Source organism: Anguilla rostrata, chromosome 17 (genome assembly GCF_018555375.3).
Source record: "Anguilla rostrata isolate EN2019 chromosome 17, ASM1855537v3, whole genome shotgun sequence".
Lineage (NCBI taxonomy): Eukaryota > Metazoa > Chordata > Actinopteri > Anguilliformes > Anguillidae > Anguilla > Anguilla rostrata.
Window position 1 is genome coordinate 16,068,439 of NC_057949.1, and position 16,893 is coordinate 16,085,331.

Genomic DNA, 16,893 nt, shown 5'->3' on the forward strand with positions numbered 1-16,893 from the left:
GCCGACCGGAAAAAAATGCAGCCGGCTAACGCTTTCAAAGTTCAAAAGCTCCCAGACAATAGGGCCTAGGACCATCAAACCACTGCTAGAGTGTTCACAGACAGCGGCCCCGAGAAGCAGAGCCTATATTTTGGGAGCTACCACCCCGCGCGATTTTACACGAATATTTCCAACCCTGACTTTAAGCCGCCGACCGGAAAAAAAGGCACCCGGCTAACGCTTTCAAAGTTCAATAGCTCCCAGACAATAGAGCCTAGGACCATCAAACCACTGCTAGAGTGTTCACAGACAGCGGCCCCGAGAAGCAGAGCCTATGTTTCGGGCGCTACCACCCGCGCGATTTTACACGAATATTTCCAACCCTGACTTTAAGCCGCCGACCGGAAAAAAATGCAGCCGGCTAACGCTTTCAATGTTCAATAGCTCCCAGACAATAGGGCCTAGGACCATCAAACCACTGCTAGAGTGTTCACAGACAGCGGCCCCGATAAGCAGAGCCTATGCTTCGGGCGCTACCACCCCGCGCGATTTTACACGAATATTTCCAACCCTGACTTTAAGCCGCCGACCGGAAAAAAATGCAGCCGGCTAACGCTTTCAATGTTCAATAGCTCCCAGACAATAGGGCCTAGGACCATCAAACCACTGCTAGAGTGTTCACAGACAGCGGCCCCGAGAAGCAGAGCCTATGCTTCGGGCGCTACGATCCCGTGCGATTTTACACGAATATTTCCAAACCTGACTTTAAGCCGCCGACCGGAAAAAAATGCAGCCGGCTAACGCTTTCAAAGTTCAATAGCTCCCAGACAATAGGGCCTAGGACCATCAAACCACTGCTAGAGTGTTCACAGACAGCGGCCCCGAGAAGCAGAGCCTATGTTTCGGGCGCTACCACCCCGCGCGATTTTACACGAATATTTCCAACCCTGACTTTAAGCCGCCGACCGGAAAAAAAGGCACCCGGCTAACGCTTTCAAAGTTCAATAGCTCCCAGACAATAGAGCCTAGGACCATCAAACCACTGCTAGAGTGTTCACAGACAGCGGCCCCGAGAAGCAGAGCCTATGTTTCGGGCGCTACCACCCCGCGCGATTTTAGACGTTTACTTACGACATCAGCAAATCATCACTTGTTACATTGTACTGGTTAGATTTATTGCTTTGGAGAGACAGCTTGGGCAGGACACCCCTCACAAGTTCAAGTCCCCACACATATAAACTAGTGTTAGTCATTGTATTAGTTAATATGAGTAAAATACACACATACAGTATATATACACTAAGTCATCCACACATTTTATTTATTTTAGTACTATATCTGAACTGCTTCAGCATATATCCAGCTGTATAAATTGATAGTATACTAAAGTGTAATTTGCTCCAGAAAAGGTTATGGCTAAGCAATAAATAATACAATGTAATTGAATAAAGGACAAATCCTATGGCAAAGAAAAATCTCTGGGAACGGGTGTAGTTACATTTTCGTCCACATGGTGGTGACAGAGACTCCGCAGAAAGGTTCGTTCTTGTGCACGCGGGTAGAAGCAGATGTCTATGTTCTACACAACATTCTGCACAGAACGTGACCGACGTGCCTGCGCTAGCGTACATCACGCTATCTGAATGTTGCGGGAAGTGACATATGGTCACGTACAACTCTGCTCGACACAGCACTGCAACTGAGTCTGTACCATAATATATCCTGCTTCAGAGTGCCTGGTACATCAAGCCATTAATTTCAATACAACCTTGTGAAATTCACTGCAACCGAAACAAGATGCAGTTTTAATTATAATAATCTGTGTTACTGTAAGCAATCTTCCGACCTTTGTTTAAAAAAATAAAATTAAATAAATTTTAAAAAACAACACAAAGATAAACACAAAAGTCAATCTGATGGAGACAGTGGACATACAATGGATGACTTGTGAGTTTCTGGATAATAGTGTATTACATCTGCTCATTCCAAGTGTTACTGGGGTATTGAGACTTTTAAAAAAAAATCTTAAACCCGCCTGATCATTCATTGAGCAAAATGGTTTATGTTTATTAACAATTAAAAAAATTTTTTTTTTGGGGGCGACATAGCTCAGGAGGTATGACCGATTGTCTGGCAGTCGGAGGGTTGCCGGTTCAAACCCCGCCCTGGGCATGTCGAAGTGTCCTTGAGCAAGACACCTAACCCCTAACCGCTAACTGCTCTGGCGAATGAGAGGCATCAATTGTAAAGCGCTTTGGATAAAAGCGCTATATAAATGCAGTCCATTTACCATTTTAAAAATACATCAGCAGTGACTGAGCTGCTATGTAGTGGAGCAGTGTCTTCCATCTAACACACTAGAGCAGTGGTAACCAACCCTGTTTGTGGAGATCTACCATCCTTTAGGTTTTCATTCCAACCCTAATTTGGCACACCTTATTCTACTAATTAGCAGCTCAGCAAGATCTCCAGCTGTTGAATGAGGTGTGCTTTTTTAGGGCTGGAGTGAAAACCTACAGCATAGTAGATCTCCAGGAACAGGGTTGGTTACCTCTGCACTAGCCTGTGTTAGCAAGCCTAAATCATAATATCATCTCATTATAGATCTATATCAGGCATAAAACTTTTTATGACAAAATAAGTATTCAGTTATAATTACATGATCATGATCACAATATTACAAAGGACTGGTAAACAAGCTATAGTTTATCTAGAAGTATGAAATATGTAATTTATGGAAACATAAAAACATGTCCTTATAAGGACTTCCTGGAACTCCTTTGCAGATGAGTTCCAGGAACTATACACAAAATACACAAAAAACAAGTTAGCTCTGTTATAGCAATGATTGATACTGTCTTGTGTAATTTTGCATTCAGTAAAATAATTTACTACCTGCAGCATGTTCACTTTCTAGTTGTGTGGTTGGCAGCTAGAAAGTGAAGTGATATGATGTATGGGTACTCTCAACTGTGCTGTGTATAAATTTTAAAACGATAACTCAGAGATGCAGGACATTAATTTCACTCCAGTATCTAAGCTGGAATGCAACTGCAATGGGAAAAAGGGGAGTTTACCAACCAGTGGAGAAAACGAGGAAAGAGAAAAGTTGGTCTTTTTTGCGTGGGACACATTTACACTTTCCAAGTACATTAATCATATAAAACTGAGATTACAGGGAATGCAGTTAAGGAAAGGCAATCTAAACCAAAGGTTTTCCTGTGGGTTTCAGGTAAAATCTCCCAATAAAGTAATCAGCAGAGAAAATGAGAAAGAGAAAAGGGGCATTTTCAGTCGAGAAGTGAGATTTGCATCTTTTAGGCAGAGTATTCCTCATATTCACGCACCAGGCAGACACTGCGGGATACTCGTGATAAGCTCATTCCTGGAGAAAGAGTCAAGCACTGTCCCACCAGAATGTGCAACAAAGCAGGGAAACACCTTTTCCAAGACATCCATTGGATTCAACACGAGAATATTAATAAAACGGTGATTATGTCTCCATTTAGAACTCTGAGTTGAGGCAGCATTGCCATTGGCTGCTTTCGAACCTTCATCCTTTTGTGGTTAAACACAGAGGTTTGGAATGCAGCCGGCCCAGGTCAGTTATCCTGCACCGAGCACAGGACACCACCAACCTTCCCTGCCTGCATCTTTCTGGAAGACGTGCAGAACTCTGACATGTATGTTCCCACCCAAGAAGCACATTGGAAAATGACAATATTCTGTTCATTTGTTTGAGTCCACAGGAACGAGCAGGCTAAGCCCCTCGGCATGAACTGTGCATGGTGCATGAGTAAACTATGAGTAAAAGTGGCGATGGAAGCCGATGACTTGGAACGGGATGAATTCCAAATGGATTCCTTCCCGTAGAGGAGGTTACACCTGCTGATTGATACAGGGGCTCCATAAAATCTAGGGCAAACTGAGTTTAAAAGGAAGATGGGGGGTGGATCAATTACATGAGGAAGCCTTTGCTTGGATGATGCACAGTTTTCTTTCTAAATTCAGTCTTGTGAGAGCCGGCGTCTTATTGCACAATTCTGTTGTCCTGATTTCACCCCTCAGCCGAAGCATTAGCCGTGTCATTGATATCAAGCTGCAGAGAGGTCCTCAGGTTACCAGTTAGCTCCTCCCAACAACATGCCAACAGCTTGTCTACAGTGTGAGACAGTGAGAGATACATCATTAACTAGTCGCTTGCTTTCAGGTAAAGTGCAAGTATATTTAGCTATTGCAAAGAAACACCTCGTATTATCGTTAGTTTAACAAATGAGCTCAAATTTTTATCAAATGTTACGGTAATGTGTAGCTCTGTGTGTTTTGGACAACCATTGGTGTATAATATCAGCACAGGAAGGTGGAGACTGAATGATACCATCGCTCAGGACGTGTCTCACGGGCTGGACGATGAGCCGAGAGCCAAAGCCCGCCGCTATACCTGCAGAGTCCCGCGGGAATCTCACCATTATGCACAGGGCAGTAATACAGAGCCTTGCATTTGCGCACCATCCTCTGCACCCGATATATATATAAATAGGGAGGATGTGCGCACTGTGGCTGACTCTTTTCAGCTTTTGCAGATAATGTGATATATTGCACTAAATGATACTTTTCCTCCTCCCGGACTGAGGGCAATGATAAATGTGTCACAGAAATGACGAGGGTTGCGTACTTTATTGGAAAACCAACCCAAATAGATCTCAAGCCGTTGAAAAACTTAAATCCTTAGAGGAGCTGTCCAGAAGCATTTCAAGCACCCGTTGAACCACCAATACTGTCAAAGAAAAGGAACCTAAATCAGTTCAAATAAACGATTCACGGAATCGAGAAGATGGAGGTATCTGCAGAGAGAACGCCTGTCAGGAACAGGGAACAAACAAACAGCAGGAACTCTCATTACAAGCAGACAGGGACTCTACGCAATTATTGTGCGTGATTGCTCAGGAGTAAATGCACACCATTAGTACATGTATTGTGGTCCTTGAAGGCTTTGTTGACAGCGTGCCGCTGTGCGTACACGAGAACATCTGTGATTCTTTCAGTGGTTCATTCTGCAGCGGATAGCATCTGCCAGAGTCTCCAGATCATCTGATTCCTATCGCGCGAAGTCACGTGCCACCGCTGCAAGCCTGTAATCGTACTGTTATCAAAACAGTGTCATTTATGGAGCCATGTTCGTAGTTGGCCACTGGAGGTCGCCTCACAAAATGTGCTGCATCAGAAGATGATGGGCTGGAGTGCAGCAACGGCAAGCTCTGACCAGCACCCCCATTGGGTTTAATTTTGAGAGTGAGAAGCTGCTGTGGTGTTTCTCTTCATAGCTCTCCTGAGAAACACGTATAGTCCGTCAGCGTTTTCCACTAGTTACATTTTGGTACTCCTATTTGAGTCTCCCTCCATTTAACTCGAAAGGGACATATTATGTATATATATTTTACTCCAAAGAAATGATGTATCCTACAATTTTTAAAAGGGGCATGCGGTTTACCGTAGCAGTTAGTTCAAGTTAGTTCAAATCTTCATCCGTAGCTACTCTCCAAAGGGAGGGTCCAAACAATGGGACAACATAAAATGACCGCTTTAACTCCCACTCTACCCGGTTTCACACGGTATGTTCTCTGAGGGCTTTCCTCAGACCTCTGAAAAGTGCTGCTGTAGGACTGTGCATTGGACGGAGAGTTGTCCAACATTTGAGACGTCTAACAGCTCGTGATTTCACACTGGCACGGATGGAGAGCTGTCTGTAGGCCGTGTGGTAGCCTATAGCAGCACGTGAATGATCTGGTGATTGCAACGATCGTAATTCATTCATTAAAAATAATTAATTCATTCAGATCTGCACATTGAACTACGCGGAGGTGTGCTGCGCATCCAAGAGACGCTAATTGGCCCCCGACAACAATAAAGATAACAAAGGAACAAGACAGCGAGTGACCTGGTTTTCAGTTGTAGGAAGGGGCGTTGGACTAATCTACAAGTCTTGTTCCACACGTGCGTGTGAAAGAGCGCAGCAGACGCAAGAAAAAAACAGAAACTAACGAACAAAAATAATAACAGGTGCGCGTCGAGGCTGTGAGGAGGCAGTCGCAGTGAGCCGTAGCCGACAGTGAGCGAGCATCTCCGTGCAGAAATCAAATCAGAGCACACCCCGGACAGAATAATTGCCGGAACTCCAGGGAATAGAGACGTGGGGCAGCTCAGCCTTGATCGTTTAAATGTGATTTGGTGCAGATTACACTCGGAGGTAGTGGCGTGAATAATCTGTCTAATCGCTGTGCGACACAAGAGGGGGTCTTCGTGAACGTCTGTGCGTATAGTGTATGTGTTTATCTTAGCTTGCTTGCGCGCAAATTTGGGTGTGCATGCCTTTATTTGTGTATCTACAAGTCTGCATTAATGTGTGTGTGCCTGTGTCTCTTTCTGTGCCTGTGTGTCCATGCGCATGTTTGTCTTTATTTGTCTATGTTTGTGTGTATATCTATGTGTGTGTGTGTGTACGTGCATGCGTGGTGTGTGTGTGTGTGTGTAGGGAAAGAATAGAAGACTCAATCTCATTGCTTTGCACACTGCAGACTATAAATCTCAGAACTCAGACAGTATAAATGTCGCCCTGGGGAATGGCACACACAACCTGACAGCTGTGAGTGTGTGTGTGTTTCTCTCTGTGTGCCTCTCTATATGTGCACTTCATATGTATTTATGCATGTGCATGTATGCGCCTGTGTTTTGTGTGTGTGTGTGTTTTGTGTGTGTGTGTGTGTCTGTATGCATTCTTGTGTTAGATGTGGGGAACCAGGATTTTAATAAAATGATAATAAGATCTGCTGCTCATACAATCAGTCTTTACTCATTTAAGCTGCGGGAGATAAATGTGCTCATTATCACGCCAGTGACAGGTAGTCCAGCTCCACCCTCACTAACCACACCTCTGAGCTGTCAGAGCTAGCCTGCAGGAAGCCTGCAGCACTGACAACACATGAAACATGCTACATTGGAGCTAAAGCGCTAACAGCTAAAGACTGCAGCACTGAAAGCACATGAAACGTTTTATACAGGAGCTAAAGCGCTAACAGCTAAAGACTGCAGCACTGAAAACACACATGAAGCGTTACACTGAGCTGAAATAGCCGCACGGCCACACTGAGGGTCTACCAGAGGAAGCAGAAAGTAGGTGATGGAGTGGTGAGTGTGGGAGGTGTGGCGGAGGGGTCATGTGACCTGCCCCTGTCCAGTCTGAGTTGCCGGACAGAATAGATTGCCGGTGCGAGGAGTCATCCAGCATCATGACCACCCTTGCCCTCACCCGCCCTCCCCCATTATCTCATTTTTGGTCATCACTGCCAGGTCAGATGAAGCATAATCGATCTATTAAAGAGATTTATGCTAACAGAACTGGAGAAAGACACCTGGAGCACAAGCCCTTAAATCCACACGCGCACACGCATATGCAGCCACACACATACATGTGTGTGCATACGTGTGGGCACACAGATGGCTACGTTGATAGAGGGACAGACAGACATGGAGGAAGATATGAGCACTGTGCAAACACTGGAGTATGACCAAAATCAGCTGATTACTCGACACCTCCCCCTCTCTCCTTCCCCCCCCCCCCCATCGCCCCATCCCCCCATCCCCTCCCCCCTCGCCCCAGAACACCACAACGTGCCTCGGGCGTTTCAGTTTGGTCATCATCAGAGTAGGGCTCACATTAAAACGCTCCGGAGTGTGTGTGTGTGTGTGTGTGTGTGTGTGCGCCTGTCTCCCTCCCTCCCTGCCTCTCTCTCTCTCTCTCTTCCTCTCCCCCCTCCCTCGCTCTCCCTGCCTCTCTCTCTTGCCTGTCCTTGGGTGAGCTCTCTGCCAGAGCGCTTTGGCTGTTGACGGAGGTGGGTGCCGCTCTCCCGGTGGATATACATTTAAATAAACTCATCTGTGGGAGCGGAGGGCAGGGTGGAGGAAGCCATGTCACCGCTCCGTGTCATCTGACTTCTCCCGCGGTATGACCGACTTCTGAGGTGAGTTCCTCCGCTCGGCTCGCCGTTGTTTTGCTTTTTTTTCTCCCCCCCCTCCTCCCTCCCTCCCCCTTCCCCCCAATCACACGGTGTTTGTTTTGCTGTTCTTGTTTCCTTCTCTCCCCATCCTTCTTCAGACTCCCTCCCTCCCTCCCTCCCTCCCTCCCTCTCTCTCTCTCTCTCTCTCTGCCACTCTTGCTCTCTTCCTCTCTCTCTCTTGCACTCTATCTCCTTTGCTCCCTCTCTGTCTCTCGATCTCTCTTTCCCTCTCTCCCTGACTCCATCCTCTGATTTCGCTGGTTTCCTTTTTTAGACTCACTGCTACATTACACCAGAGAGATCGCCGGCTGTTTTTTTTTTGACTGTTGAGGTTTTTAAATAAAAATCCCAAGAGGCCCATCTCCACCCTTAAAAAAAGGCAGTTCAGGACAGCTGTGGTGTGCATATCCCCCCCGCCCCCATTTAAAGATAAAAGAGTGGAACTGCCGGGTCTGTGCTGGTTTGGGTGGACGGGATTGGTCGGAGGCTGTAGACTTGCTCTCTCTGTGAGAGCCTGTTTCCTGCCTTGTTTGTTTTGCTTCATGCTTGCAGCCGGTCACACACACACAGACACACGTACGTACATACATACCGACACACGCAAACACGTGCATGCACACGCACACACACAGACACACACACACACAGACACGTATGTACATACATACATACCGACACACGCAAACACGTGCATGCACACGCACACACACATACACACACACACACACACACACACACAGACTAGTGAATATTCCTCATTTTACTGCTCAATCTATAGTCTTTATTTATTTAACCTTTAGTCCAGGGGGATTTCGCTGCCCCTATGTCCCCAACTTAACACGCTGCCCTAAATGAACGCAGTTATTTTCAGTTATTTTAGTTAAGATTACATTTATATTTGAAGATTGTTCTTTGTAGTTTACATCGTTTTCTGGCTTTTTCCATCTTCTCGTCTCTACCTGTATCTTTCCTTTCATCTGTGTCTATCCGGTCCCTTCCTCCCATCACACCTCCTGCTTGTGACCCCCCCAGGTTTCTGAGGCTTCGTCACACCCACTGTTTTTTCAGAGGTTAGGAGGGGCGTCTGTACTCCCCGTCTGTCATAGGCTGCGGGCCGTAGGCAGACGCATCACATCGCCTGGGCGACGGTGTCCCCCCTCCCCCGTTTATTGCCCCTATAACTCATCCATCCCGCCCCCTCAAGGGCCGGGGAGCCAGCGCACGTCCTGCATCTCATGAATGCCAAACCCCCATCCCGTCCAGAAGGGCACGCTTCAGGGAAACTCATTACTCCTACTGGGGGGCGGGGGGGGGGGGGGGGGGCAAGGAGCCATGTCATTATGTCATGGGCAACCAGCCTGTCTAATCACCAGCGCTCACCTCTCCATATAAAATGTGTCTTTACACACTCAGCTTGCAGTGTGTGTTTGTCTGTTTGTAACCATACTACTACTACTACACACACACACACACACACCTTCTCCTTGCAGCGTGTATTCGCTGTTTGTATCAGTCCTTCTACACGATGGCGATGGCTGTTTTTCTTTCCTGGAACACTGTGTTTGTTCAGCTTTAGAAATCATTCCTGGTCCGTTTGGCCTCCTGCTTCCAGTAGCCGCTTTGGAACCATATGCCACCGAAGTAAACGACTCTGCCGTTAGTCTGTTCTTTGAGCACTGGGCATCGGCACCGGGGCCTGATGGGTGTTTTTGGCATCGCCGAATGGCACATTATTGTCCATGTGGCGCCTGCCTCAGTGCCGGTCTGGTCCAGAGCGACCGTATGGAGCAGCGCCGGGGTGGGACGGGCACACGGGCGAGCAGCAGATGGCACCTCTCTCATAGGCTGCCCGCCCGGGTGCCCGCCCTTGGCCCGGGTACCACCCCCGCCGCAAGCGGCCTGCGGGCCCAAGATGCCAGTCTGTCACCCCTACCTCCCAAGGGGTTCCCTCACCAGTGTTCCCGTGTTATCAAGACGTTATTGTCTTTTGTCTTACTACGTTAGTAGTAAGACAATAAAGTTCTTAAAATGGTTCTTAATTTTTAATAGTGGGACCCAAAATTAGAAATGCTTTTTAGTATCGGGGCCCAAATTAGAAATGTAGTAGCTTCCAGGGAATGCACTTATTAGCTTAGCCTAGTGAACTATTGACTCATTCCAGGACCCACCTCTCACACTCCAGCGACCCATTTTGGGTCCCGACCCACAGTTCAAGAAATACGGCATTAAAGTGATATGGAACAGGAGCCTGTGTAATGTGCACTGGTGATAAGCTAACAGCCGAGCTGATATTCATAATATAACATTGGAATCCATTCACAGCTATGCTTACAGACTCAGAATAGTACCAGACCATTTGAAATAGGAAACATTTGACGCACTAAAGGTGTTTCCTTCCGCAAGCTGAAGGTATTTGTTCATTAAGCAAGAAGAGTTCCATTTCTGTACTTTGTCATATTCATTTCCCCCCTTTGCTGTTGTTTTAAAGCTAATAGCTATTTTAATTTGCCAGCAACCAGTAATTGAATTTCCAAACAGCCCGGACTTTGGTTTATATTAGTGGTAGGTGCAATGATATTAAACTGTTACATGGACATTATATTTAGGCTTTGTCATGAATAAAGGCTTTGCCTGGAAGGCTGGTCGACCAATCAGCATCCAGGCTCAGAACCATCCTTTTTAAAAGTAGAATTTAGGGGCTCTACAGTACTGTAGAGAGTCCACAGGAACGTGTGAAGAACCTGCTGGATTTTCAGCACGTCCGCTGTCACAATTGGCCCTAAAAGGGGCCTTTTCATCGCGGGACTGTGCGGCCATCCTGATCGCCGTCGCCACCCTCAGACTGAGGGGGCAGAGAAACTGGGTCAGCGTGAAAAGAGAAACTCAGTAAAATATGGCAGCTGCGCCTCGCCTCTCAGGCAGGCAGACGTGCGCGTCGGAGGTGAGCGAGCGCTAGCCCGGGAGGGGTCCCCTTCGCTCTTTCAGAGGCGCACATAATTTAAAAAACCGCTACCACCGAGGGACCCCAGTGATCATGGTGTTTGGAAGCCGGTGTATTTCAGTCTATGCTGACGGCTTAAATGAACGTAGTTTGCAAGTGGAAACTGGAGTGTTATCAGAGCAGTGGACATACAGTAAAAAGGTAGAAGTGAGAGCCTATCCGCTGCTTCAGATCAATATCTGTGAGCCGGGCCCCTGCATCAGTGGGGTCGCTACTGATTGGCCACAGCGATGGTGTCATTATAAGGTCATAACCCCAGACCCAGAGCTGGTCTCTGTAGAATTCTAATGAACATATAGGTAGTCTATGTCACTGAGGGAGTACAGGTCTCCAGCACTGATGAGGTGATAGCAGAGCTGCTCCAGTATCGGAGTTACTAATGGACTGAGTGAAGTCAGCTGTGGTTTGTATTTCAAGCTGCGAGTTACACACTCTCCGCAGCGCGGCCAAATTTGTTTTGCGACAGCTTGTTTTTATTTATTTCTTATTTATTTATTTTTACAAGCTATCCATATCTGGCTGGATATTTTTACTGAAGAAATTCTGCCTGAGTACTTTGCCCAAAGATAGAAGAGCAGTCAGTTACGGGCCTCAAGTTCAAACCGCTATACCCCTATGCCATCATACCGCCACCAGGATCTGGGGTCTCACCAGCCCCTTCTCTCTCTCTCTGTCTCTCTCTCTCCCTCCAGCTCTGTGTTCTCAGCACCATGTCCGCCTCACTGCCCGACGACACAGAGAATGTATTCGGTGAGTACCACCTGACCACGCCTCCTCCGGCCAGACCACGCCCCCTCCCCCACTTGACTACGCCTCCCCCTGCCTGACCATGCCTCCACCCCTTCCTGGCTCTGTGCCATACAGCCCGTCCCCTAAGTCAGCCGCCTGCTTTTCTGCAACGTCGGGGGGGTGGAAACTGCATTCACAAGCAGGATAGCACAGCGGTACCCTCCAGCAAGACTGCCAAGTCAGAGCTCAAGAAGAGAGGGGAAGGAGACCTCTGCATTCACCTCAGGTCACAGTCAGGAGCGCACAGGGAACGTGAAGATATTAAATATGTTGAGAGTATGCTCTGTGGCAGTGTAAGGGTTAAGTCCGAGGCACAAAGAGCCACCGCTCTGAGATGCACCTTGGAGCGTCTCTCCCGAATGAGACATCCTGCTCCAGCGCGCAAAATCGCCTTTTGTGTGGACTCAGCTGTTTGCGCCCGGCAACGGCGGGTTTAATTCCAATTCCCCGATGCGCTGACTTGCCGGATTTGGCTCCGGGGCCCACTGGCAGCCTACCGCTGGCCCCTGTGTGATGTCCCACCCCCGCCCGTGTGTCTGATCCACCCAGCGGCAGCCTCCCATTGGCCTGTGTGTCTGATCCACCCAGCGGCAGCCTCCCATTGGCCCGTGTGTCTGATCCACCCAGCGGCAGCTTCCCATTGGTCTGTGCCTCCCATCCGGCCGACCCAGGGAAAAGCACAAATCGCTGACACGCCATGCTCTTGTTTATGCACTTGGCACGCATCCTGCCAGTCATAACTAAGGAGCAAATAAAAGTCTGAGCTCACTGTGAATGTAGGGGTAGCACTGAGAAACTAGCCCATCTGTTCAGTGAGCTGCTCTGTGAAAACAGCTATCTGCATGCAGATATGAGCCTGAGAGTTTCTTCTGAGAGTGCATTTCTTCTGCTTTTGCTCTTCAGAAGTCTGACTGGTGTCAGGATGGAAACTAGCGTGCAGAAAGATGCCAAAAATAGCAAAGACGAGCAGCTCTAACAGACTAACCCTCAAGCTTTGTTTTTAGCTAAATGAAGTCCATCAATAATTTCTCTGTCCAAAGTGCCCAGCGCACTCATAGACAAGTGCAGTTTTATCCATGTCTTATCCGTGTCTACATTCAGTTTCTCTGTAGACTGGTAATATCATCTCCAATGTTGCTTATAGGTAGTTTTGGGTACCCGTAGTAAAACTGACCATAACATTGAATCACGTTAACATTACAATCAATTGTGTGAAAATCAAACAGAAAGTGGTGCCTGAGATGGTGACTGACATGGTTATTCCCCAATGGGAAGAAATCTCAGTAGGAAGTCGAGGGAGACCATCGTCCGCTGGTCGGCCGTGGTGTCACAGTAAAGATGAACGGTAACAGAAATGAGTGATGAGGGATCTATCAGAGCAAATAATCAAACAGTTTGGGCAGACTGAGATATTAAGCTAGCATGTAAAATAGATGTAGATGTGTTTTCCGCAGTGATAAGAGGATGCTTGATCTCAAATCATTCATCACGTCTTAATCAGAGGAAACAATCAGCTGAACTGTTGAAGTGCCAAGAGTGGCGTTTGTGCTGGTGATGTCATCCGCAGTCTTTGGCCTCGCTTCCACATACCCAGCATCACACTGCTCCGCCACTCTGGAAGTGCCATTACCCACAATGGCACTTAAACTGCTTCCACTGAGCTTAAGATGAAGGTCTGGGTGATTGGAGGGCTGGGGAAGGGGGGTGTTGGGTCATTAGTTCTGTTGAGTCATTAGTTCTGCAGCTTGCTTTGATGGGGGGGGGGTTCAGTCAATGCTTAATGGCTGTGGTATGGAGGCTGGTTTGTGTGGGCAGGGGTGAAGCCGCACTCGGCGGTAAAAGAATAACAGTCGATAGAAGTATTTGTGGTCTCCGTGGAAACTCTCGCCTGTCGATGGGATCATAACACCTGGGCCGACACCCCTCCCCTGAACGCGCTTCCACAGACCGCCGCGTGCCAGCGGACGCAGTTTGCGCGCGTCCACGCCTGACCGCTCAGCCGCCATTAACGGGTGCAAAACCACGCTGTCCAAGCGAAATTAATAGAACCCGGGAAATCGATCCGCAGAGCAATCGCTATTCGAGCGCAACAAAGATGCCCGTCGCCACGGGCTGCTGAGGGCAAGGAAATGAACTTTGAAGATCACTCGGAAGGTCTACAACCCGATTTTAGCGCAAATGCAAATGGAATCTTTTTCACTTTTCCTTCTTTAGTTAGTTCGGCTCTGGGTTTCAGGTTTCGCTGCACCGAAGCCGGGAGGGTGCGACCGCTCTGCCAGGCCTGTGGGAGAGAGGTACTCGAGGGCAGGTGCGCAGAGGAGAAAAATCGATGGCGGTTACGTGGCGGACATAAAGGGCAGATTTCCCTTTTCAGCGGCGCTCAGCTCTGTCCTCACCTTCCGCCGCCCGCCGCTGCCCCCGTTTCGGGCGTGACAACAGCGGGGCAGGCCCTGCTCGCCGATTCGGCTCCCTACGGGATGACCTTTGACCTCAGCCGCGCCCGTGACACGTCCAGGCCCACCGCATACAGTAGGCGGTTTCTGTCTCTCCTCAGTCAACTGGCAGGTATTTCATTGGGGCGTGTGCAGCTGCCCTACTTCACTGAGGGTCGGGACATTCGGAAAGCATAAATAAAGCGTGCAGAGCGGTTCTCACTTTAGAATGACCTGCCTGTGCCCATTAGACCAATCCAACGTACGCTTTGAAAGCCATAGATAAGGACGATGCCTTGCAGATAAATGCTTTGTTTAAAAATCCCTGCCAAGACAAATGCATTTCTCCCTAATTGAGTGTTCTGTGGGTTTGGAGAGCCAAAACACTGAGCCAAAGTTCAACGTGCCCTCAAACAAGATTTACTGTGTGAAGTGTTAGCCTAGAGAGGTGCCCCGTTTTCTGAATGAACATCGTATTGTTGTTTCTCCTGTCAATATGGGTGCGGTTGAGGGAACGCAGGATCATTTTTCTTAGCGGGATTTGGGTCCCTACATCACTAAACCGACCAGTTTATTTTGATCAAGCACCTTGAAAAAGGAGAGAGACAAGTGAGTGAAACCATACTCATTTTTGTGCCCTGGAATAATAACCATGATACAGAGGGACAGCTTAGTTAGCCTGATCTCCCAGCATGCCTTCAGGTGCCCATCACATGATTCTGAGAGTATGGGTATTTGTGGTTTCCTCAGCAACCATTTAAGACCTTGAGAGCAAGATGTGTGGATCTGTCAATGACTTAAATGAATCACCACTACTGAAACACCGTTCATGCATTTATCATGTGACATCTGATGATATGTCTCCCAGAAAGTGCAGGTAGCAGGTTTCCCATCATCCTCAGAGGTGGGGGAGGTTTCCTCTTCCTTGCCCTGGCGGTCACTATATAATACATCTCACAAAGCATTGTGGGAAAATGAGTTCCATCATGCTCGACCAAGCACCTTGATTTGGTGATTTTTTGTGATTGTTTTGCCTCAGCCGCATGAACATCAACAGATGACCAGCTTGGCATGGTACTTGCATGGTACGTGGTACTTCTGTGGAAGCAGGATAGTACTCTGAAGCTATGAGCAGAGTGGGGGGGGGGGGGGGTTTATGACAAACGACCCTCGGGTGAGCTGTAATTTTCTTAATTAGTGGCAGGGTGCTGGTGATTTGGCTCTGCTGTCTGTGATCAGGGAATGGGGAGTGTATTTTCTCATGCCTGAGCGCAATCTGGCAAATGGACAGAGCGCCGATTGGCAGACAGCTGGCACATAACCCTGTGAACGAAGAGGCAGAAGCAGCTAGCCGACGTTTTCACGGGCAGCCCGAGGCTCCCGTAGAGTATTGTAGTGCGGTAACGCGACGCAGGAGAAAGTGGGCCTGCTCTTGCAAATAAAGATGCTGAATCTTTCTCCCCCGGCATGACCTGCGATCGCAATCCTTTCGGCTCTGCGCACACTCTCCATCTTTAAAAACGACAACAAAAACAGCGTATGTCGTCAAATTTTTGCTTTCTCATTTTCCCCTCCATTGCTGTTTGTTTCCGCCCCCCTCCCCCCCCTTGAATTGCTCTCTTCTGAAGACATCCCAAAAGCACGCTATTTGAGATGGGGCAGGGGTCGTCATAACGCCCACCTAATGCACGTTTCGGCACCAGAAACCACCACTATTTGGCTGACCAGTGATTTATCAATAGCGAGCAGCCCAGCGGAGTCTAGTCCAGCCCGCTTCTCATTCTTGTTCAGTCACTTGTACAGTCTGGTTCATAACCCCCACGTGAAAGTTTTGCCGGCTTCGTGAATAAAGCCGTTGTGGTGTTTAACCCTCAGACTGAGTGAGTCGAAATCATTATAGGGCGGCCCACTGCTGGGGGAGGAGGGGAGACAGAGGCAGGGAGAGGCCGGCTGGTCGTTGTGGCGCAAACAGGGCTGCTTTGTCCCAAATTCCCCCCCCCCCCCCCCCCCATCATTACGCATTCTTTTATGCCAGCTCTGGCAACGGGTCAGGATCTGGCTTGGGCCTCCTCAGGCCACAGATGTATGATGCTCGACCGGAAGGTCCCAAACTCCTCTGGGTGTAAAGGGGCGGGCCTCCATCTGTCCACAAGGCTGGTATCTGCAGGTGAGCCCTTGTTTCTGGATCAATTTCTGGCTCATTTCTGAACAATTTCTGGAAAATTTGGAATAATTTCGGAATAATTTCGGAATAATTTCAGAATAATTTCTGGATCATTTCTGAACATTTTCTGACTCGTTTCTGGCTCGCTTGGCTCCAGAAGGCGAGATTGCTTACTCATGCAGGGATCTTGCTCACTCAGCAGGGATAGTCTCTTTTCATACATCACAGATGGAAATATCAATTTCCCAATGCCAGTGCAGGTCCATTTCAGAGTGGACGCCACCTACTGGTGGATCTAGTCACTGCCCTAACCGGCCACTATCAAGACCTTGAATGGCTCAAAATATCATGCACTGAGAATGCTATCCTGGAATATATCAGTAATTCCCTATCTATTCCAGAAAGAAGAAGAGAAGTGCTTTGGATTTTTCAATGGGAGGGCAGGTAAATTGCCTTAGGAAAAAGATCTCCCCC

At 48.1% G+C, this 16,893-nt stretch overlaps 1 protein-coding gene across 2 annotated transcripts in view; it reads left to right on the forward strand.

The window, feature by feature from the left end:
- Positions 1 to 7,677: 7,677 nt before the first annotated feature.
- LOC135243472 (sterile alpha motif domain-containing protein 14-like) overlaps positions 7,678 to 16,893 on the forward strand; it is a 30,784-nt gene continuing 21,568 nt past the window's right edge. The window contains exons 1-2 of one of the 2 annotated variants that reach the window (XM_064315343.1): positions 7,678 to 7,997; positions 11,727 to 11,784. In XM_064315343.1, coding sequence (XP_064171413.1) covers positions 11,745 to 11,784 — 40 coding nt within the window. In that variant the 5' untranslated portion in view covers positions 7,678 to 7,997; positions 11,727 to 11,744. The remainder of the gene's footprint in view (positions 7,998 to 11,726; positions 11,785 to 16,893) is intronic. The other variant, XM_064315345.1, reaches the window with a different exon arrangement.